General features: G+C 31.1%; 1 protein-coding gene across 1 annotated transcript in view; it reads left to right on the top strand.

Moving 5' to 3' along the window:
- LOC125077997 (cholecystokinin receptor type A-like) overlaps positions 1-25,759 on the top strand; it is a 96,801-nt gene that overhangs the window by 2,695 nt on the left and 68,347 nt on the right. Inside the window, exons 3-4 of the mRNA XM_047690131.1 lie at positions 4,355-4,469; positions 20,233-20,433. Of these exons, the coding sequence (XP_047546087.1) occupies positions 4,355-4,469; positions 20,233-20,433 (316 nt within the window). The remainder of the gene's footprint in view (positions 1-4,354; positions 4,470-20,232; positions 20,434-25,759) is intronic.

Here is a 25,759-nt window from a genome sequence, read left to right as displayed (position 1 = left end):
TTAAAGAACATACTTCGCAATATTATCAAATATATATTGAGAAACGACATAAGAGCGAATTTAAGGAAATTCAAATAGAATACTTGATTTTTTACATTCTTTAAATTGTCAGAATATGGCTTGGCTTCTTTTTACTTTAAAAATCAAAAAAAAATCATTGGCACACAATACGATCTTGTGCATGTCATCCAAATATAAGGATGTCTTGTTAAATCTTTAAGTTCAATTTAATTTTTTTAATAATGGATATAGTATTTTTATTATTTCTACTAATAGCATGTCACGTGTAAATTTATATTTTTTACTCTTTATCGAAATTGATAGCATCACTATACCTATTAGATATTAAAGTGTCATCTGTACTAAAATAGTTCGAAAGTGTATTTCTTTTATTCACCAAACGAGTTTTTTTGACAGCTTGATTGACCTAAAATTATTTGAAAATTATAAATTTTATCACCAGCACAATTGGGACGCATAGAAAAAAACAACCGATCCCAGTAGCCAGGGGCACACGTAAGCTTTAATAAATAAACTGACCTAAAATTTGTCCTTGCAAACATTGCTAGATCACGTACCATTAAGCGACACGAGTACTTTTATTAAAAACAAATAACGATTAATAAAAATTAAATAAGAGTTTTTTTTTTATATATTTTGTGTTTAATGTTGGCCTTTAGGATTTTGGTAGGATGCACTCTATAATTAGGAACATCGTAGGTGTGAAATAAATCCGTGGAAAATGCAAGCTATTTTATCCGTAGAAAATTCACGGCCCTGTTATTACATTTTCATAAATCAGGTTAGGCTTGTAAGTTCATTATATAAGTTAATGTAAAAAAGCAAAGATGGCCTAGTGGCTAAAATACTTAAATCTCAATCGGAGATTGTAAGTTCAAGCCAGAGCAAGCACCGTTAAAATTTGTGTGCCTAATTTGATTTTATAATTCATCTCATGATTGGCGTTTGGAGGTAAACCTAAGGAAGCCTGTATGAATTGTATGAATTAGCAGCTTATTTCAGCATATCAGGTCCTAAATGAAACTTAAATGTAGAGGAAGCCTTAGCCCAGCTATGGGTATTATAGGCTCATAATTACACATTTTTTCGTTTTTATTATTAAATCAGTAGCAAACCAAGCTATCTATATACCATACACCCATTAAAAATAAATATTTTTGATACTATCTTATTCTTGTTATTTAAAAGTGGTGTTTTTTTATTCAAATATCTTGGAATATATCTGTAAGATTCGGTGTACACGCTCGCATAAATAAGTGCGCACTGGGTATTAACTGTCAAAGTATTCCTTCCGCCATTGTTAGACCACAGCTAACTCCATTCGAAATTAATCAATCTAGATTTTACTCTCGATTAAATTCTAAATCATAAACTATTACGATTAAAACTAAAATCATCAATCACTACTCCTTGACGCTCCTTTATATAATATAATATACATTTTTTTCATTTTGATTAATTTTGTAACGTGAATATTTTTTTTGGTTATTCATATTTTTTACAGTAGGTTTCCCACGCTGGTGACTAATTAACTCAATCGTTGATAGTGTTATACTGCAGGATTCGTGGTCCACTAATTATAACCAAACGTGTTTTAAATTAAACGCAGCTTAGTTAAAATGATATCATCGTCATATTATTTATCACGCTTCTGAGATATAAAATAAAATGCATGTTAATTATATACTAGGGAGAATTTAATTTAATTTTAGAAAACGTTTAATTAGATTCATCAATCCATAACAAAGCGACTTGGTCTGCGTATCGGTACATAGCAATTCTTCAACTTTTATCTGTTTTTATTTTTGATAGCCTTAAAAATTTTTAAGCAATCATTTTTCCTTTCTGGGATAAAAATCTTCATAGACGCCTTTGTAATAAGCTTTCTCTGTGTGCGTAAATGATGATGTGTGAATGAAGTTTTATTTATAGTGCTCATACACTGCGTACCCCTTATTAAAAGTCTTTGAGTCTCGTACAAGACAAGTATTTGCATCTGTACAATTAACTTCATCCGGCTACTAAACTATATTTGATATATCGTAATATAAATATGTTATAGCTTGGTTTTTTGTCTTTTAATTCATGTTTCTTTGCACCTTTTATGCTCAAAGATAAAATAAATGTAATGCAATATAGCAAATTTTAAATGGTCATTTTGATTATGAATTCAGTGAAGGTTGGTCGTGTCGTCTAAAATTATGCGCATTTTTCTGCAGATTTTCCGTAACGTGTGTTTATTTTTCTACACATCGCTATAAAGGTGACTTGAATTTATTACAGCTGTGTTACATAGTCTTCGTAAAGGTAGTGCACATTCGTGTTGTTAATACAACTTTCCATTTCTCACTCAGTTTATAAGTTGTATTTATTTCTGTTTGTAACAAATCCAATAAAATTTCGCTCTTTTGTTATATAGTTAATGTACCTTTACAAAGTTTATTGTGAACTTAAACCTTAACGAGAAAAGTGAAATGCTTAAAGAAACTAATTTAGACTTTTTTTTTTATGAGAGTAAGCCATTATAAACCTTAAATGAATTTATTACGTGATAAAAACTCTTATTAAATTGTTATGTTACTAATAATTGATATAAGATCGAAATTGTTTTAACGACTTATATTTCTTTTACTTTGTCTTTTCTTTATTCTATTACGTAATTAAGTTCCAAACCACATAAAAAATTCCAAACGTAATGTAGAATGTAAAGTTACGGACAATTAGTTTATCAGGTAACATTTATTTATTTTTTAATTACTATGTATTTTATAAGGCGCCTTAAGGCTAACAGCATTCCCTCCCAACTTAAAGACGACAACAAATTCCCTGACATATTTAAAAAGTTATATAATATAATAATTATTTACTCATAATATAACGTACAAAAATATATGGGAATATCAATTCTAATTAAAAATTATTGTTTAATACGTCGTTTAAATACGTTATGAACACTGGTTATGTGTCACATAAAAAATTAGACCGAATGAATGCTGAGTAGCAGGTTTTATTGCCGTGTTGGTTGATATTTGTAACTGTAGACACGTTTGAATTTACATGATACAAAAGCGGATTTCAGGCAGGTATATTCACGCACGAAGGTGCGCCATTCCATTTAAATTATTACCGTCGGCGTGCATTAGTAGGTACGACGTACTGACGATAGTGCTTACAAGATATCTTAGTACGCGTGAGACAACTAAGAGCAAAAACAGAAAAAAATAATCATTTCTGTATTTTTTTTTATTTAATAAAATTGACATATTGCCCACTTGGTTTTGTCTATCATATTGACGTGCTCTTCAACTAATTATTCCTCAATTGTTTCATTGCTTATATTATATGAATTGTAATTTGTTGAAATATAGAGTTTAAATACTTATTATAGTTCAAATTTATAAATTTAAAGTGGCTTATCCGTCTAAGCATGACAAACAGATAGATGGACAGACACAATTACTTTCGCATTTATAATATTTGTATAGATAATATATTAATGGTTATTTTAAAAAAAATACACAGGCTCACTCACTCTTCAAAGATGTTAGCGATAGAATATTTGATGAGTGGATGGTACCTACGCAGACGGGCTTGCACAAAATGGAACACTGTTGGAACAAGGTCCGGGAATTAAGGTGGATGTTGCAGACATTCCAATTGTAGCTTATCTAACTTAGCTGATGTTTGTTGTGCAGTGTGAGGTCTTGCGTTGTCGTAAAACCGCAGTGGCAGCCGCAGACCAATCTCGGTTATTTAGCATCTAGTGCTTCCTTCATGGTTTGCAGTTGCTGACAACATATATCAGCCGTAATCATTGTGTCAAAAATTTTACGTCCCCGATTTGCTTTAAGTGGATAATTACAGTTTTATCACTTACCCCGAAGCCTGCTGCTATCTCTGAAGTGCTTTGTGATGAATCCACTTCCATAATAGCTATTATTTCTTCATATTCCACTTTGGTATCCGACCGGCCACGGGGTTGGTTCCGAAGGTCGAAATTTACAGAACGAAAACTTTGAAACCAAATACCTACCATGCTTTCTTTTGCAACACCAGTACCGTACACATCATTAATCCCTCGAGCTGTTTCTGCAGCACTGATACCACGGTAGAACTCGTACTCGTAAATATATAGTGAGTTTTCCATTGTACGGTAATAAGTGACGCCAAAGAAAAAAGTAATGAAAAAATCAAACGAATGACTGTTTTCAAAACTCAAATATACCAGCTAGCTATCTAAATGAATTTATAAATTTGAATTTGGAATTCTTAACCAAAGAGGTCTTTAGGTTTCTCGTACCATAAATACTAATATATTTTTATTTATTTACAGGCAATATCAGATTTCCTGCTGGGAGTATTCTGCCTCCCTTTCACACTCGTCGGACAAATATACAGGCGTTTTCTGTTTGGCGCCGCGCTTTGCAAGTTAATACCTTTCCTACAAGGTAAGTTTTTTCTACAGTTTTGTTGGAATATATAGTTCTATTTTAATAGTTTTATATGAATACATTCATTCGCCTTAACAATTTCAGAGTCAACGTATTTATCGAGAGACATCCCTAATTGGGACACGTCAATACTGAACGTGCCTCCCACATGTGCTCTCTTTTACGATTGATTCTTGTTATATCATAATTCCTAACCCCTGTCGACGAAAATTCAATGGCTCGTTACATCTTTGATCAGAGTTAGATTAGTTCTTTTGTTACTAATTATCTACGAATCGTACGAAACATATACCTTATATATATAGGTGTTAAGTATAAAACTAATACATCAATAAATAGCAACAATATTTGTCAGGTTTTATTTATTTTTAATAGGTAGACAGACTATCCATGAGCAGTTACGTGAAATTAGAAAAATTAAAAGTTCCTTACTTTACCAATCTTGGGAACTAAGACATCTGTTTTATAGTGAGTGAGTGAGTGAGTGTTTTATAAAACTGGTCTATGCTCTATTCAAACCGTAATAAAATTACATTTAATATTATTTAGCAGTCAAATAATAAATAAATGGGTGGTACCTTCTCTGAAGAGCTTGCACAGAACCCTATTACCAAGGCAAACTACTATGAACGAAAATCATGATTAGGTATAAGTAATCAATTACTTTACTCAGCCGTACCAGTTAAGAATTGCATTAGCAGCCCGTAAATGTCCCACTGCTGGGATAAAGGCCTCCTCTCCCTTTGAGGAGAAGGTTTGGAGCAGAATACACATGTGGCAGAATTTCGTTGAAATTAGACACATGCAGGTTTCCTCACGATGTTTTCCTTCACCGCCGAGCACGAGATGAATTATAAACATAGAGAATGAGATGGCCCAGTGGTTAGAACGCGTGCATCTTAACCGATGATTTCGGGTTCAAACCCAGGCAGGCACTACTGAATTTTCATGTGCTTAATTTGTGTTTATGAGTTAAGAATTGATTTTGATACAAATCTTATTTTATCTTTACTCCTTGCGTCCTTAAGACTTACACATACAATTAACTAAATATAAATATTGTAATGTAAAAATTGCGAAAAATTTAAGATTTTTTCTTATCATTAAAAGTTACACATTTTGGTTAAAAAAATAACCCACGATGTTGTATCCATAATATTTATTGATTTATATACAAAATATATAACTACTAATAAATGTCCTACAAAATAATAATAAAAAATAATATTGTATCGTAATTTTATACAATTATATTATAAAATGTAAAACTAACCTCGGATCGGAATATAGATTCTACCGAAAAACCGGAGTGTATTCTTATTAGTAAATTCAATGCTAGAGTTACTCGTCAAATTTTGAACCACGGATGACAAGGTACAGACGGAATAAAATATGACTGATGTACTATGAAAGAGTATGAATAGAAATTTGATACGCTTGAGTGAGGAAAGCAGAAAGTAATGTCAAAAAATACCAAAAAAATCTAAATGTGTAGTTGTAACGTAACATTGAATAGAACTAATCTTAGTATCTTTACATTTGAAACTCGAATGGAATCTTCATTATGAATGAATCGTCTCTAGATGCTTCTGTAACGAACAACCCAAACAAACGGAAGCCTCAGATCCACAGAATGCGGCTGTTATAGTTAGTCAACTAACTGATATTGATACTGCTGAAGCAGAACATTTCGATATGTATGTAGACAACAACAAACTAAAACCTAAACCACCTACCTACCTAAATATTTAAATTATATGCAAATATAGTCGTACTAGTTATCGCTAGTGGCTTTGCTACTGTTTTTAGTCTTGATCATCAGGTGCAGGTATTATACCTATGCCTTATAGGTCTAAGACTTTCAGGATTAATCAGTCTTGATCCTGAGGAATCTCAGTGCGTTGATATTGGTGTATCTGAAACAATTTTGCTCAAATAGTCAGCTTTTTAGGTATAAAAGAGAATACTTAAAAAAATATTTAATAATAAATAAAACACTAAAATGTATGAAAATATTTTTAAAATTAGTCATAGGAAATAGAAAAAATATAAGAACAGAATATAACAAGCGCGACGAGTTGAGGCTTAGGGTCGAGCAAATTTATTTGCGATAAATATGTTCGAGTACTACAATGTAAACATAATAGATTTTTCATTTATTCTAAGATACACGGAACACACAAAATACAATAATATAATTATTATGAGCTTTTAATTACAACGGCAGGTTCTGTTTGTACGAGATTAGTAGAATCCTCTGAAAATGACATTCAAACTGGCGTTACTCTGAACGTATTAATTTACTATTTAGACTTAGGTGATCTCGCCCATGGAGTGTCCTCGTTAAAGTGTAGGGCACGAGGCCTTCCTAGCTGCTTTCTTATTCAAGGCGTCTGAAACAGAACGCGTGAGTCCCCACCTGCCGCGTCTACACCCCTAGGGGTGATAAGATAAGACTCATAGTCTTATCTTTTAGCCCTGGGTTGTAGATTTTTTGAGACAACGCCTTTATTGTTCCTCTTCGGATCGGATATTTCCCGTTCCCGCTCCGCCGTCTACTTCTGGAACAAGACCTTACAAAATGTAACTACAGCCCTCCACGCTGTTCCCTGTTCCGGAGCGTCGCCAACATTAATAACCGTGGACTAACATGTCTAATTTTAATGAAAAACTTAATTTCTACTTTATTAACAGACGCTTCAACTTAACATTTAATAGAAAACAATAATAATCACAATTCCAGTTAAGATAACTAGTATTACTTTGATCGACAGACAAGCAGTCTTTCTAATTTCATTTAAAATTGTTATTTACGAGTAAAAATTCTGTAAAAGATATTTGCTCTTGAAAAACATAATTGACGTTTTTTGTTTTTGTTAAAAGAACTGGAGTATTTCGATTTAAGAATCATCCAGAAAAATCCTCTGCATTCATGCCTGGTCGGTGTAAAGGCCAGAAGTGCCGGCGATGAATTGTTTGCAGTTTTATCGGATTACTCGTCCCATCGAAAAATGCAGATACACCAATAGAAGATTAATTATGAACACAAATCAAACACTCGAAATATCAGTGTTTTCTCGTGTATATGTTATTATTGGCTAAGATGCAGGTGATTTATCCAACATCCATCTCAATTCAGTGATAAAATTTTAATAATGTGTTATTTACCTGGATTATCTATTAAATATATTAGTTAGAGAAGATGAGTTAAGCAATGCTGAGTATATTATTTACATATATATATTTTTTTCATAATAATATTTATAAAATGATGAATAACTTTTTATGGTCTCTGTTACCGGATTGGCTTTGTACGATCGTATAGTAAGAAAAAAAAAACACAAAACCTAAAAGAAACGTAAACGTCTCTCACATTAATTCCCGTAATATGAGTAATTTCTTTTATACCAGATTATATAGAACGCAAGTGGGAAAAAATTCCATTATATCGAGATAATCATTGTTATACATCACTGTCAGTATTCAAATAAAAGATTTAAACATATGCCACGATAGTTGCCCTCAGTTAAATCGAAAAACAAAGAATTTTACTTGTGCTTAATTCTAATTTTATGGTTTATCTTATTGGTTTTATTAATTATCATTCAATATATAATAGTTAAAAAATATATTATACTTCTTATTATTAATTTTATTGCTGGTGTTATATTTGTATTTTCAATACATACATTGTGTAATATGATATTGCATGGTGAGACTACCTGTAAGTAGTAGAACTTTTGCCTAGATAATTTTGAAATGTAATTTATTTTTTAAATTAAAAAATATGAGATCATCATTGTCATAGAAATTGTATTAAATTTTAATAGTTTCTTACATAACGAATTCGCCACTAACCATGGATACTGACATATCATGTTCCTTGTGCATATAGTTACATTGGCTTCCTAACTGTTCAAACCAGAACCCAACAGAACTAAGAATTATTGCTTAGCGGTAGAATATGCTACAATAAATGATTGGTACCTACCCAAACGGGCTTGCACAAAGCCAGTAGGCCCAATTAAGTGATTGTAGAAATATTTAGACCACTGAATGTTTTGAAACGAAAAAACACATATACTAAATTTTTATATCAGATACATTTTTATGTCTTATTTATATATTTTTATATATTGTTAGTTTGACGAAAAAAAGCTGAGTTTCTTTCCCCGGTTCTTCTCAGGTCAGGTTCATTTTCCGAACTGGTGGTAGTGTTTAATTTGACTGTGGTAGCTTTACTTTGATAATTTGTTAAATGACCATTCAAAAGTGCTTGGAAAAGACTACTTGAATAAAGTATATTTAGATTTGATTTGATTTTACTATCAATAAGTAATTGTAATGCTTCTATATTGTATAAAGGAATTTGAGTTTAAGTTTATCGAAATTATTATGCAATATTAAACAAAGCACCAAGTTACCTGTTACATGTGTTTCAAGAAAATAGGTTTAAACATAATCAAATAAAACGTAGAATTAAATAAAAACATAGGTGTCATATAATTTATATAATCAATAATGTACTAATGAAGTGCCAATTAATTAACAAGTATCTAGAACAATTAACATTGATATTATAGTTAATAATTTATAAATTGTACAATATCTAATTCATCAAGGATTGTTAATTCTAAAACCAATTCTATTGTATATCCAGACTATTGACGGATATCAGTAGCTGTTACAAATAATACATCAGACCAGAGACGAGACATCATGCCAGAATATGTATAAGTACATATCGTACATCTAGTATGTCTTTGTGTTGTGTCAAATTTTTTTATAATAATAATTATAGAAGCATTGCTTGCTTGAGTTATCAATTCCGTGTAGTTACGTTACGTTACGTTACGTTTTGTTACCTGAGAATTCTGTATTTTTTTGTTTGTTGTACATCAATCAACAAACATTTTTTTTACAATTGCTATAAACTATGTCTCCTCGCTTAACTTTTATAAGGGCATCATTGTAATTTATCATATATTACGAATAGTGATATAGTGATACGAATACATTATAATGGAGTGCAAATACAGGATTTGTAATTATTAAATTTAAAATTTTACTATAAACTGTTTAACAGGTAAAGGTATTTAGTTTCATAAGAATTATTAACATTAAATCCTTGCATATAGTCACTAACTATATACAAATAAGAATTAAAAATAGTAGCTGTATAATAGCATGACCGCGTGGAATATGGGCAAGAATGCTAGCAGCATTTTCCCTTTGAATCGCAATTCCGATCCTGTGGGCAAAAAACTAATCAGCCCTCCTGTTACCAGTGGAGGCAATAAGGCGAGATGTTATATACTTTTAATGAATCTTTTTGCACTAATACATGTGTAAGGTTTCGGTAGATGTATTATAAGTAAATTCTCATTGAATTATACGTAATAGTGGTAAGTTCATAATTAAACCAGAGGGTTAAATATTGGACAGATAAGTTTTTGCTGTAGAAATAAATTAAATCCAGATCTCAAATAATATAACAAAATGGTTTTTTTTATTTCAAATTAAATAGAATAGGTGCTTTCATTTTCGTTAAAATCATAACATTGTGATATTATAAAGCATTTAGAATTTGATAAAAAACCAAAGAACACTATACATGCAGGCATAAATCTATATTTTTTGGTGACATGACACTTTTCTAACCTAAAAATTCTGAATGTGAAAAATTCCTATTGTATTCAACAGCAAGCCTTCGAAGCTTATGTTACCGTACGTGAAATCATCGTTCGTGCTTCCATTTACTGTTAACGTGCTTCAGGTATCGCTAATATGTCGATTCTATAATAGTCCCTATTAATATATGGGTAAAATTGATTATAAATTGATAATATATGGGAAAAATATTTTGAAGAGGTAAGTTTTGCTTTTTTTATATCTGGTTTCAAAAAGTATTTTTCCAATGACATAGGCTGTGTAAGATGTTGTGTCGAATATTTTTTGGGATTTAGCTCATTATGTCAAACTAGTTGGAGAGAAAATTGTCAACAAGTCAGTGTCAGTAAGGTGATTTAAAAAATAAAAATACGTGTGCATCTCGAAACGCCCGACATAAGTGATAACTTAAACTGTCCTAAATACGACTAGCGCTGTGGGTTAGAGTGAGAGAGGAGGAACCTGCCTACCGCTACCGTAAGCGTAAAAAAAATTGAATCCAGACAGACTGGCGCCGTAACGCGTTACGTAACGAAGCGGTTTACTCTCCTATAGAAAGTAATTGCTTCAAAAACTACATATTAAGTCAAGGTCATATATGTATATCTGTCAAAAGCAAATTCCAGTAAATATTTTTATTATTGAAAAAATGGGAAAAATAAGTACAACAGCAATTTAGTTTAATTTACACAAAGTATTAATAATGATTAATGCTAATTCAAATAAATAAATAATTTTTAAAAGTTTCGTGGACATAATAATTGATTTTTACACTTCGAAGTTCAAACCGAACTGAAGCTTTCAAAAACTGAATGCACTTGTAATTTCAAAAAAGAAGAAGAATAGAATCAAAACCTTTATGCATCATAAAAGTTTTTCTTTTGAAACGTAATTTATAGAAACTTTGCACTTCAATTCAACTTTGAAAAATTGTTCTAGCTTTGAAAAGGTTAACTTAAAATTAAAATAGTAGTTTTATTTTTAATCTCTTGTCACTTTCATTTTGTAGCGTCAGGATCTTACACATTGAAATAAATTTAAAAAAAAGTAAATAAAATTAAATTTTTAAATGTAATGCAAACAAAATCCAATATAAGCAATAAAAAAATTATAAAAAATATAAAAAAGGTCAAATCAATTTATTATTGTTTGAGCGAGACCGTCTTGGCAAGTTTTATTCGCTCACATATTGTATCGCAATAGTTAGTATTGGTACATACCAATTTCCATCAGGTGAGCCTCCTGCTCGTTTGCCACCTTTTGACATTAAAAATAAGGTGAGCCGCCAGCTCGTTTGCCACCTTTTGACATAAAAAAAAAAGCTATTGCGATACAATATGTGATATGTATGAAACCTAAGTCCTACAAGATTAGTCCTATTATTAATCCGTGGGAACTGGAATGTTCCAGTCCTTTTGATGCGTGCCAGTGTAAATACATTCAAAGAGAGCATAATATTAGTTCTCACGGATTAATAATAGGACTAATCTTGTAGGACTTAGGTTTTATATTTTCCTATACCGCTGAGCATGAGATACAAAACATCACGTGTTGGATAGCTTTCAAAAGTAGCACTAGATTCGAGTTGTGTCATTAAACCGATTATCTAACATGTAGGTCTCTGATATAGCCTTTATTTCAACTTTGGCAGTGCCTCGTAAAGCTCTTTAATCCGTCAATCCGACAACTTATTTTTCGATCGTATTGTACTGCCTTCATTTAAATTATAATAATTCGGGAATAGATAAGTTAACTGTATTTCTGTACGTAGTATAATGTATTCCACATATCTTAGCTAATATTTATTAATCAGTACTATATATATATATCATATATTATTATATATGACCGGATTTGTTACATATTACTATTACTAACAATCAATATTCAAATATCATTTTTAATGGAATTTTAAAATGAAAGTCAATCTTTATTCAATATAAAATCGTTAATCGTTTTTTTTTTTTTTTTACCTTAAATATCATAAGGTTAATAACCTGTTATTTTTATTTGACAAGGTCTGGAGGCGATTGCTTCTTGCCCAAACTGTTTCATCATCTAAAAAGACGTTTGTTTTATAATTTTTTTCAGCAAAAAACGTGCTTTAAGGACATTTTAAATTTGACAGTTTTAATATTCATAAATTAAAAAAGAATTAGGTGTCTCGACTATTACTTTTTTGGTCTACCGTTTTCTTGGAAAAGTAGATAGTATAAGAAGATATTAATTGAAGGTTACGGGTATCATATCATTGCAAGGAACAGTGAATATGGATAGGCGATATTTTTTTTTTATAATTCATATCATGCTCAGTGATTAGGGAAGCATGGAATTCTTGCATTTTTTGGATGAATGTCAAATTGAACAATGGCACAAGAGACACCATCACTTATTAGTATAGGTACTTTTTCGTTTCCATATATTTGTTTGTTGTTTAAAAACTGATTCCGAAATAACTTTTTAATAGAATGGTTGAACGGTTCATTTCAGATAGTTCAACTTGACTTTACTTTGAAAATATAAGCATGTTGATAATATTATTCCTATCTTTGTAGTTGAATATTCCCTGAATCTTTTCATATTCCTAGAATCAAAGAGAATTTTGCTTCATAAACTAATTACAGTGCAGTTCAGAATTATAATTAAATGATAAACGGAAAATCTGTTGTTGTTTAAACACTACCATCACAATTATTTGTCGAACAAAGCTTTATATGATTGAATTTTGAATTGTCTATTGAACGAATATAACTTAAAACAAACACATATAGTTATAAAGTTGCCGTCGTTTGAGTTTATTGACATTTTTTTAATTTATGAAATGAAATTAAATGAAACAATTTCAATCAGATAAACAAACCTATCTGCCTTTCTTTAATGAAAAACAGAACCTGTTTTTGACATTTTTTTTAACAAAAGAATATCAGTGTATATCATATCAGAAATATCACCGTGAGTCCTTATTTTTTTATTTAAAATGAAAGGCGACCGTTAACTTTGTTGTCAATATGTACAGTCATCTCAATATTTTAAAGCTATGATATTTTGTTTAATACGATTCTAAGACTTCCAGCGTCAGCGGTTGATTGATTAAAAAAAAAACATTTACGCGAAATATAAATCACTTGACATAATATATAGAATTATAAATTTATTAAATTACTTGCACGGTGTGAATTAATGGAATCATTTGAATCTTTTTAGAATGAGACGACTATGTTTTTTTTTATACCTTTTGTAAGTTCATTCGTCTTACTTGTACATTCGATTAGCTTGTACACAAATATTTTTCTTTTTTTTTAATGATAAATTAGAACATCATGAATTAAAATTAAGAATAATTATGGAGTACCCGTTAATCCAAGCCTAACATCGATTGAATTGAATAAAAGGTAAAAAAATATACAACCTAGTACATTATCCGTAGTTATTAAGATCATTCTTATGAAATCCTATTGAAATTTCACTGCAATCAAACAAGCTAAACTTTAATAAAATATGCAGCGAATTTTGAAGGAGGTTTTAGTTTATAATATTAATATGGTTATTCAGATATTAGGCATGAAAAGTACCCGTTACTTGGAATTCAAGCTTGCTTCATAGGAAATCATTCATTTCATCAAATTCAGTTCAAAGGTTTTGCCATAAAGGAGCAAGAGTTAGATAGAAACACAGACAGACAAAATTTTAGCTGCGCTTTGCGATTATATACGCTTTAAACTTATACAAATTTCGTGACAAACTTAAATTTAATGTATTTGTATACTAAAAGATATGTTTTCCAAAAATGATTGCAATTTAAACTTTAAACACAATATAACGAAAATGATTGATTTTGACGAGATTGTTGTTGTTTTTTTTTTTAATTTAATGTCAGTGAGTGAATTTGAATTGACAGTGGAATGCATGAATCCAGTCCCGAAATTGGACTAGCTGAACGTCAGTCCAATTTTAGGACTGAGAAATACGTTTTTTATTCAATGCGACGGCGTCACTGGAATCGTGTTAACGGCCGATACGGTATCTAGCGCTGGCGGTAACGTGATGCAGTAGTAGAAAAATCTGTTTTTGTTTCCGTAGATATTGATTTTCATATCATATCTGCTGTTGCATGTTTAATTCACTGAGGGATACTATCATCTCACCCATTATTCGCTATCATACTTAATATTGTTGTAATCTAGTTTGAGTGAGCGTGTAGTACAGGCTCATTAATTCTGCTAAATGTTCTATTTTTAAAATTGGCTGATTAATTAAGTTTCTATTTTTTTTTTTGCGCATTCATACTAAGTCTGAATAGTATAAATAATTGTTACCTTGATCCAAATTTAGGGCTTGTATGTAAATGAAGAGATAAAAACGGAAATTGAATTGAAAATTCATTATACATAAATACTTTTCTACGATTCACGACGTACATAAATTAAGTCTAGACACCTAGCGTGTATACCTCATTAACCCTAACCATTCATCAATGACGAACAATAATCAGGAGGTAAATAACCTAGGAGTTTTTGTTGTTTCATTTTAATCATAGAATAAACAATTAATTTATATAACGAATGTCTATTCCTGTAATTTTAGTGAAATATACCTAATTCTAGAAACACTTATCAAGGGTGAGATGTAGTCATATAAATCACACTAACAATACAAAAAAAAATTAAAGTATCGATCGAGTAAACAAACCGTATTGGCGCATCGTGGTAGAATAAGCTACAAACATTCCCCCAAATAGTAGAATGTTTAGGACACTTACTTCACTTTTATATCAATACTAAAGAAATAAATATTTAAATTTTTAGCATTTATGTTCACTATAAATTGCGATATTGCATTCAGTAAAAAGTTTTAGAAATTTGCTACATTTTCTAGACAATAAATATTTTATTTCCTTGTATTATATATAAGTTTCTGATGTGTGTACGGTCGGAAAAAAAAACTGTCGGATATTGAACCATTCACGTTGAACTTTCTTTATGACTTTAATTTACTAAGTGATCCATACAAAATTTAATTAATTATCTGATTATACAATAATATTTTTTTTTCCTTGTATTATACATAAGATTCTGATGTGTGTACTGTCGGAAAAAAACTCGGATATGGAACCATTTACGTTGAACTTTTTTATGACTTTAATTTACCAAGTGATCCATACAAAATTTAATTAATTATCTGATTTTTTATAGGTTGTTTAAACATTTATAATAATATGTCCAGCATACGCCTACCAGAAACTTCTAGCAACGGGGATACTTCAAGTACTATAATGTGGTTTTGTTTATTGATCGTTGCAATGTTATGAAGTCAAGTTATTTATTCAAGTGTGACGGTTAGGTACTTAATAGCCAATGATGTGTGTAACATTTTTGATAAAATAGATGAAAATGGACGTGGCCTTTAATTACTGAGCATCGATCGTCTTGAAGATAACTCTCCACAACATTAACCTTATTTATTTTATTCCTAATGGTAAATAGTCACTACTGCACATACACATTGGTGCTGTAATAAATAATTGTAGATTAGCAGCCTGTAAATATTCCACCAAGCTGCCCCAATGCGGGTTGGCGGAATACACATGTGGCAGAATTTCGATGAAATGAGATACATGCAGATTTCCTCATGATGTGTCCTTCACCGCCGAGCACGAGATGAATTATAAAGACAAATTAAGCACATGAAAATTCAGTGGTGCCTGCCTGGATTTGAACCCGAAATCATCGGTTGCACGCGTTCTAACCATTGGGCCAACTCAAATCTTATAATATAATAAATATTAGTGATTACTTACAATGCCAATGTGCCAACCAACCTTAGGATGTCCCTTATGCCTGTAGTTACACACAGTTACGACTTAAACACAGTCGCTTTAGTCCTATCAGTTGATTCTTCGAATCCGTTTGAATTCGTTTCGTAAAAATAACTACATAAGTCAGACAATTGTTTTATTTTCAAACCAAAGCAACTAAAATTCAAAAGTTGTAAAACTACCATATTAATGCGGCTTATTGTATGGTATTTAAAATACATCAATATTTATTTATGTAAATAAGAATTATTTACATTAAGGCCAAGAAATATTGTATAATGTCTATCTATCTTCTATCTATATATATATATATATTTATATATATAATAAAATTATAACTCATCGAAATCCGCATATAGAAGATATTTGAGGAAAAAATTGTACTGGGGATATTTATTAATGCAATGGACCACAAAAATATATTATTTAGATTTTTTTTCTGCTTTAACGATTTGTATGCGGTTTTCGCTGATGTACCGTAGTAAACTTCGGGTAACATACAGGCTTTGTTTTATTAAAATCGGTTCACAATAATTATGATATTTTGTAATTTCCAATACTGTCCAATGTAAGTTAAGCTTTCATCAATCTAGTCGATCATATGAAATAGAGTTTAACTTATACTGGACATTCAGTTCGTAGCCGCAAGCGTGTGCACGTATTACGATAATATTTAAAACGCTCGCGGTTACAATACTATTTTTAAAAACCAATGTATTGTGCCTCCGTAATATATTTAATGAGATAGCTTAATACGATCTTCATGGATACTATATATGTATATATATATTACTTGGTAGGGCCTTGTGCAAGACCGCCCGCATAGGTACCACCCACTCATCAGATATTCTACCGCCAAATAGCAGTACTCAGTATTGTTGTGTTCCGGTTTGAAGGGTGAGTGAGCCAGTGTAACTACAGGCACAAGGAACATAACATCTCAAGTCCCAAGGTTGATGGCACATTGGCGATGAAAGAAGGATAAATATTTCTTACAGCGCCATTGTCTACGGGCGATGGTGATCACTTAAATCATCAGGTGGCCCATTTGGTCTTCCGCCAACGTATATCATAAAAAAAAAAGTTGGTTAAACTTTGTGTCTTAGTTTGTTCGTTAATTTGGTTGTTGTCTTATAATTAAAAATATTTTATATGAGTAATATTGTCGTTCATTTGAATATACAAGTAGCCTTAATTATTAAATATAATGTTTGTTAAAAATCTGCGCTAACAATAATTAATTAGTTTAGCCTTATAAAATATTATTTTATTTGGATAGTAGAATATTTTTAGGTTAGGTTAGATTGATATTTAAATATGTAGATACATATAACTTTGCTTGGATATAAATATATTAAAGAATAAATTAAACGTTTCTTTATTAGTTAGTAGTTTTCAAAATCAAAATCAAAATATACTTTATTCAAGTAGTCTTTTACAAGCACTTTTGAATCGTCATTTAACAAACTAAAGTAAAGCTACCGCCGGTTCCGAATGTAGATTCTATCGAGAAGAACCGACAAAAAACTCAGTAGTTTCTTTTTCAACATCTAAAAATACAGTCATGTTAGTTAAATACAATTATATATTACGTATTATTAATTATTTATTAACGCAATAGATCACAAAAATATGATTTTTAGAATTTTTGTCTGTTTGTCTGTTTATCTGTTCGTTTGTTACCGCTAATCTCGGAAACGGCTTTACCGATTTGTTTGCAGTTTTCACTGTTTTATTAAAATCGGTAGCAAAAAAAGAAATGTCTTTTTAATAAATGTACATCTACTTAAATATTCATTGTAAAAATGTCATCAAGTTTATTTGATTGAAAGTTTGGTTAACTATTGTCTAAAAAACCGTATGATTAAAAGTTAGTGCGCACACAAAGTTAAAAAAATGTAGATTTCTGAGATTTAGGAATTACAAAAATATACAAATGTAAGTTGAGCTCTCAATAATGTAGTCGGACATATTGAATAGGGCTCCGCTTAGGCTGATTCTTAGCTAATTCGTGGTTTGGTTGTTTCATATAATAAAATCGTAACTTATCGATCGATCAACTGTAGGTACATGGAAGATATAAAAGAAAAAATATTACTGGGTGTATCTATTAACATAATATGTCACTTACCCATTTTAAATTGCATTTGACAATAAATATACTATAAATAGGTACGACGCAGATTATTTTATTTTTAGACCCCGGTTCCTTTTCATTCCAAAGTCGAGTCCGAGTTTGGAAAGAGATGCAAAGATACACAGATATAATACCCTTGATTTTGAAGCTTAAAATCACGCGAACGGAGCCGCTGACATCAGCTAGTTTATAAATATAATTTAATATTAGCTAAAACAAAACAGTAAAAAAATATCAATATAATCCTAAGCATCAGTTATATACTGTATCTTAATGACAACTTAATATATATAAAGCTGATTTAATATATTATATATTAAAGATATTAATGTGTATAGAGTTCGAATAAAGTAGCAATAATAATTAATTTAATTAAAAATATATCATATTAAATAAACTTTGAATTAATTTCAATTAACATTTTGAGTTTTAAACTGAATTATATAACAGCATTTCATGATTCTATTTAATGACATATATACATATATGTTAATAATTCTTATGCAAGCAAATAGTATTTTATGCTTTTTAAGTGTATTTGTTAAAATTTCCTGTAAAGAACCAAATTAGATATGGATACCCGAAGACAGCCGCCCTTGCTATACCATTTCAAATTTCGATTGAGTATTATTTTAAGCATAGCAACAAGGTTAAGAAAGGCGATTAGTCGGGGCGGCCATTTCTAAAGTCACGTGTCAAATTAATGTATTGTACAAGGTTTATTTCGCAATTCATATTACAAAATCGAAAGCTTAAGTACCTGGTTGTTTGTTTCACAAACACTCCCAAACCATTAAACAGTTTATAATGGGTTGCTAATAGAATTTAATTATTTCCTGAACTAACGAAAACAAATGTTATTTTAATTTACTCGTATCAAATTCAGTACTAGTACATATGAATACATAGAGTTTTTTTTTTTATTAAAAATCACTTTTTACAAATCATAATATTGATGAAACAATAAAAATACAGTAAGCCTTATTCATACTTATGATATTCTACCGCCAAATCACGGTACTCAGTATTGTTGTATTCCTGTTTGAAGGGTGAGTAAGCCAGTGTAATCACAGGCACAAGGGACATAACATCTTAGTTCCCAAGGTTGGTGGCGCATAGGTGATGTAAGGAATGGTTAATATTTCTTACATCGCCTTTGTTTATGGGCGATGGTGACCACTTACCATCAGGTGGCCCATATGCTCGTCCGCCAACCAATGCCATAAAAAAAATTACATTTATCAAGAATTTTAACAACAAGTTTATTGATAACATTTTTTTTCGCTCAACAAATGTTGCGTACGCTTTATAAATTACTAAAAACTTCAATAACTATCAATTTATTGTCAGGAGCATCACTTGGCTGTGTCAGTCTTTTTGTAAATCGATTCAAAACTACTGTAGAAGGCGCATCGGATTTATAATGTTCTAAGTTTCAAAAATATCTTCCTAAAAAAATATGTAAGATTTATACCCTAATTTTATCTGAGGTTAAAAGAGTTTCATTCTCACTAAACTTCAATCATAATATTATCAATCTTTCTAGTCGTGTAGCAGCTGGAATGTCCCATCAGTTAGACATTATTTAGAAAACTTACGAATTTTTGGTAACATACACCCTCATTTTACCTCGGTTACGGTTGGGACACGGACAGATGGTAAATTGAATAATTAAATACTTGTCGGTTAAGTGTATATCTATACTAATATCATAAATGTGAAAGTAACTCTGTCTGTCTGTCGCTCGTTCACTACCAAGCCATTAAACCGAATTTGATGAAATTTGGTATGAAGTAAACTTGAACTCCAAGGAAGGAAATAGGCTTTTTTGCCTAACATATGACAACCAACCCCTAAAACGCAAGCGAAGTCGCGGGCGTCATTTGGCTTATTATATTTTTTTCTCTGTATTCATACAATTTGTCTGCTCTGTATGCTAATAAATACAAAGTACTGAAGCACTCGAATGACCGGTAACTATTGAGACAGCAGACGATTTAACGATTTGTTCTTCAACCTCAAAGGAGTGAAAATCATAGTCCATAATAAAAAGGATGTATCTTTCTTCTTCGAAGTATACACGTTTTGCCTTTGTTATTTTTATCTTATAGTGCAGTAACTGAGTTTTTTTCTTCCAGCTGTATCAGTCTCCGTGGATGTCTGGACTTTAGTAGCCATATCTTTGGAGAGATACTTTGCAATATGCAGACCGTTGAAGTCGAGAAAATGGCAGACACAATGTCACGCGTACAAGATGATTGCAATGGTGTGGGTTTTCTCCGTCGCTTTGAACTCACCGATTCTGATTGTTTCAACTCTACAGCCCATGAGAGGAAACGGTAAGTATCTTAATAATCTGGAAGTACTTCTTTCAAACATCCTTCAAGTCTAATTTTAAGTCACACTTTAATATACAAATATTCTTTAACATAATTCTTTTGAAGTGTTTCTGAATTATTAAATCTGTCATCCTGTCAACATAAAAATACACCACTTTCATTTGGAATGAAGATCACTCTCCCGAGAATAGTCTTGCCACTAGAATAGATACGAAAGTGAGCGTTTAATCCGGCCACATTATGCAAATGAATCCAGTTTAATTTAAACATTCAGCAAGAAAATCAATTTATATTTACTTCATAATTATTTATATATGGATGAATTAGGCGGACTGGTAAATGAGCCATCAGATGGTAAGTGGCCAAACGATAACCAACACTGTGGTAAATGTTAATTCTTACATCGTAATTGATCCATGAGCCTTCTAAACTAAGGTGTCAAGCCCCCAGTACTTGTAGTAACAATCACGCTTTCTATTCCAAGTGGAACACTATAATAATAACAGTTATTTGACGGTGGGAAATGTGATGTGTAGTACAGGTCCTAGAGCTAGGATAAAGTACTTATCACCAAGTACATTTTATTCTATATTTATACTACTAGAGTTTTATTTAGTATTTTCTATATCAGAAAAGTCAAACTGCTTATTATTGTGCTTATGCTTGTTATAGTTCTGTTCCTGGTAAAGGCGCGCCTGTGTCCAAGGGTGCACACTAGTTTTTCCGTTTTAATGCACTCAAGGACAAGTTATTTGTTTCAGATTTGATTACAATGTCTACTTCTGTGCTGATAATTAATTGATAGTGAAAATTGCATAGCGCTTCGCTAGGTATACGTAGGCCCTAATAATTCTTCCCTAATAATCGCACTCTACCAACTTTTGAACTAAGTTATTTGGCAGAAAAAACACAAAATAATATGCAAATATTCATACATAAACTTCAATCAAATTTGTATCGCTTCTCATAAAAGCGTAACTTTATATTGGTGCGATACGGCTTCTTCTGATTTTTTATACAAGTGTCAATCATATCACCGAAATCGAACCACAAGGCTTACAGATTTGTTGTCATTACACTTTGAATTAAATTGCACGCTATGTTTTTCAATCTATTTAATCAGCTAATAGAGCGAGAAATATAAATAACTAAGTGCAATTACTTGAGGTTATTATTCTTCTGAAGTCGTGAAAGCTATGTAGTGTTACTATCAGATACAATTTGTAGATAAATAAAATAACAGACAACTTTAACACGAAGCAACTCACAAACGGATTACTTGTCTATTCTCTCATTACTTTGGAGTGTTAGCGGAATACCGCCAAAACTTTACAGTTTGCCTAAAGTACTCTATAACTTTTCTACGGAAAGACAATTTCTTAGTATATAACCATTATGTACAACGAAGCGTAAGATAAATTTCTTAAACATAAAACTCAGTACGGCTCTGACTAACGAGCGGGCTAAACTTCCGTTAAGAAACGATAGTACCAAACGGTTGTTCTTTAGAGGGTTTCGTATACATAGTTGATAATAAAATTCAGACCAGTGAAGGAAATCCTCTTTTATTCAGTAATTGTCACGACATTTATTAATAAAAAAGAAGAGTTCGAGAACTAAAAGGATATAAGTATATTTGTATACGAGGCCAGTGGTCATCACCAATTGATCAGGCTAAATCCTAGTCTAAGCATCAGTGACAGATGCAGGGCGGTGTAAGGGGTTCACACTCATACTGAAGCGATTGAGTTTTATCGCAGGAGATGTTAAAGTAAAGTTACAGCCTGTAAATTACCCATTGCTGGGCTTAGACCCCTTCTTCCTTCGAGGATAAGTTTCGTTGGAACGTATCCCTCCTATGGAGCTACTTCAATGCAGGTGGATACACATGTGGCAGAATTTAATTGAAATTAGACACATGCAGGTTTTCTCACGATGTTTTCTTCACCGCTGAGCACGAGGTGAATTATAAAACAAAATAAGCACTTGAAAATTCAGTGGTGCTTGTCTGGGTTTCAACTCGCAATCATTTGTTAAGATACACGAATTCTAACCACTCGGCAAAAGTGAACTTCATAATTATTTTTCTGATTTAAAAAATTTAAGCACGCATTACACAATCTAAGGCGAAATTAATTATTATGTTGTGTACTTTTTAAGTGTTTACTTTGCGTAAAACCCCGAACCGGGGTTAAGCCTCTCCCAATGAACAATCCTTGATCCGTCACTTCTGGGCTTAAAATTATATTTATATAACTAGGTAAACATAAAGTGGAGTTTTTCTATTATCATTAACATCATTAATGTCAACATTTAATTTGCTTATCGAACGTATAATTTAAAATTAGAACGAGCTCTCGACATTTCCAAGTAATTTAGATTCGTATATTATTTATTAAATATTATGTTTCACGTTCAAATATGATATAAAACTTCAAAATATTAATGTCAAACACAATATAATATAATGCAAAAATATGAAGCAATTTACATACAAATTAAAGCACACTCTTTAGTTCGTTTGAAGAATACATAAATTACTCTAATATGCTTGATAATATTTGCTTTATTTTTTGTAATATGAACGAGATTACCGCTTGGCATCGTAATAATATCAGAATATAGGTATTTTCTTACTGTCTCTTTCAACATTTTTAACAAAGAACATTTTTGTAGACTGTTTACGTGAAAGTAAGTTATCATGTTCTATTCTTATGAATTATTAGTGTTTTTTTTACATTAGATATTTTATATAATATATTTTTTTAGGAAATTAAATACAAGTTTTTTTTTGATAAATAATAAAATTTTATTTGCATGATGTAAAAATGTGAAAGCAAAACGAGGTTTTTTCATAGGGGGAGGATGAGGGTCGGTAGATGATGGATACACATTTGGCAGACTTTTAAAATATGCAAAAAATGAATGATAGCCTTAACAACTTCTCTTGGTGGTAGGGCTTTGTGCTAGCCCGTTTGGGTTGTTTCCACCCACTTATCAGATATTTACGTTTATTTGTTATGTTAATAAACCTATATATATATTCTAATATTATAAATGTGAAATAAACTCTGTCTGTCTGTTACTCTTTCACGGCTAAACTACAGCACCGAACCTTTGAAACCTTAAAAGGACATGATTTTTTTTTTTACTAAAACCTGATAAGTAACCGCTTAAAAGTTAGCGAATATTTACTATTGAGTTAATGAACTTCAAATAAATGATGACATCAATGTTAATATGAGCACTTTTATTTTCAAATTTTCGTAGCTTAGTTTAAATAAATTATACAATTATAAATTTAAATTGGAAATGTGTGAGCCCAAAAGCGGGCTCTTTTTGCTTGTGTTTACTTCCTCCATTTGCTCGACAGTGCTTAAATTATATACCTCTTTTCGACGTCGCTTCAATGTTGAAGCAAACTAGACGGCTGTACATTATTCTTTGCCGTTGCGAAAATTACACAGATTAAATGAAAAAAAAACGAAAGTTTTTTTATAACTTGCTGAATTATAATTGTGTTTGACTTTATATATTTTTCTTAGAAATAAGATATTACTTATAAAATTAGAACGACGATGTTGATTACACGAGACTTTTATTAAAAGATTATACTGGTCGTCAACTTTTATCCTTATCTGAGTCTATTATGGTTAGAGCGCTGGGGAAAATTCAAACTCACAATATATAATAACTTTACTCACGTTTCATATTGATAATGATTGCTTTTATATTTATTAAAATAGGGAGGCGAAAGGGCTGTCGGGCGATCTGACCATATAAGATTTCTAATAAGGCTTAAGGGGTATAAGACTTCTATGCATTATTATTAATATTCTAAAAATATACGTTCAAGATGAAACAGGTTCACATCGTTACTTTAAAATATATATATTAAATACTAATAATCAATTGACGCCGATTGAAAAAGGACGCTATTGTTGAACAGAAAAATCCAAACAGTACCTTACACGCCCATGGCTCGTTTTGTGTATAATGGTTTTAATTAACGACACAATCAAAATTAATTGTTACTTTGGCTTTGTGCAAACCCAGTACTACCCACACCGCCAAACAGTAAAATTAAATGTTGTGTTCCGGTCTTTTTTTTAATGTAATAAGTAGGCGATATATGGGCGTCCTGTTGTTAAGTGGTCACCACCGCCCATAGACATTGGCGCTGTTTGAAATATTAACCATCCCTTACTTCGCCAATGCGCCACCAACATTGGGAACTAAAATGTTATGTCCATTGTGTAATTACACTGGCTAACTCACCCTTCTAGCCCAAACACAACAGTACCAAGTATTGTTTGGTGGGCAGAATATCTGATGACTGGGTGGTCCCTACTCAGATGGGCTTGCACAGAGCCCTACCACCAAGAAAGTCTGAAGGGTGAGTGAGTAAATGTAAGTTGTATCTACAGTGTACTTACAAAAGGGACGGTTAATCGTAAAGATTAATAAATTATAAATAATAAATCACATCTTCAATATATTGTTATACATTATGCACAATTTTTTTAAGTATTAACAAATGGATACAAAATCTTAAGGATTATACATACATTTTGAAGTAAGCTTCACAGAACATACATTAGCTGAAATTTACCAAACTTATTTATGTTGAAGAATATTTTAAAAATTCAAAAGAAACTGGACGATATTGAGCAATTTGTCTTTCGTTCTGTGGATTAGTGTCTGGACCTTCATAGTGTTTCTTTGAAGAATAACTAAATGTGATAAAAGAGGGTTCAATAGTATTATTAAAACTGGAGAGTTCACGTCAAGACTACCAATTTACAAAATCATTGGAGTTACGAATATTTTTTGCTTCACAAAAAGTATGTAAAAAATACAAGTTTAATTTGTATATATTATTACTTTACTAAAAATAAAAATTAAGCACGCTTTAGTATCCGGGACAAAATTTGGGTAAAAATCATACTTGAGCAGAAGAGGTTCGGCCTGATCAGAAAGTATTGAGGAATTAAGAAAGAATATTCAAAACCATACAGAATAAAGAATGTCAAAGAGATTTTAACACAGTCAACAGTTGTTTACTAAGTTACTAAGTATTGTTACACACACATTAGAAAAGTAGTATGACGGTTGGCGTGCTGTCACGCACACCAAGATAATAAAGTTAAAGTACACTATAGTTCTCATTCCCCAATAATTGCGAGTAGATCAAAATTATTTTATATAAGCGTGTGTTATTAGGGTACCATTGAAAACCAGCATTAGGTGTCCACGCCTATTAATGGCTGAATGGTACACCTATTTGGGACACGTCATATATGTTTATTGTAATATAGTATTTTTT

This window comes from Vanessa atalanta, chromosome 4, assembly GCF_905147765.1.
Source record: "Vanessa atalanta chromosome 4, ilVanAtal1.2, whole genome shotgun sequence".
NCBI classification, from domain to species: domain Eukaryota; kingdom Metazoa; phylum Arthropoda; class Insecta; order Lepidoptera; family Nymphalidae; genus Vanessa; species Vanessa atalanta.
This window is presented reverse-complemented; position numbering and strand designations above follow the sequence as displayed.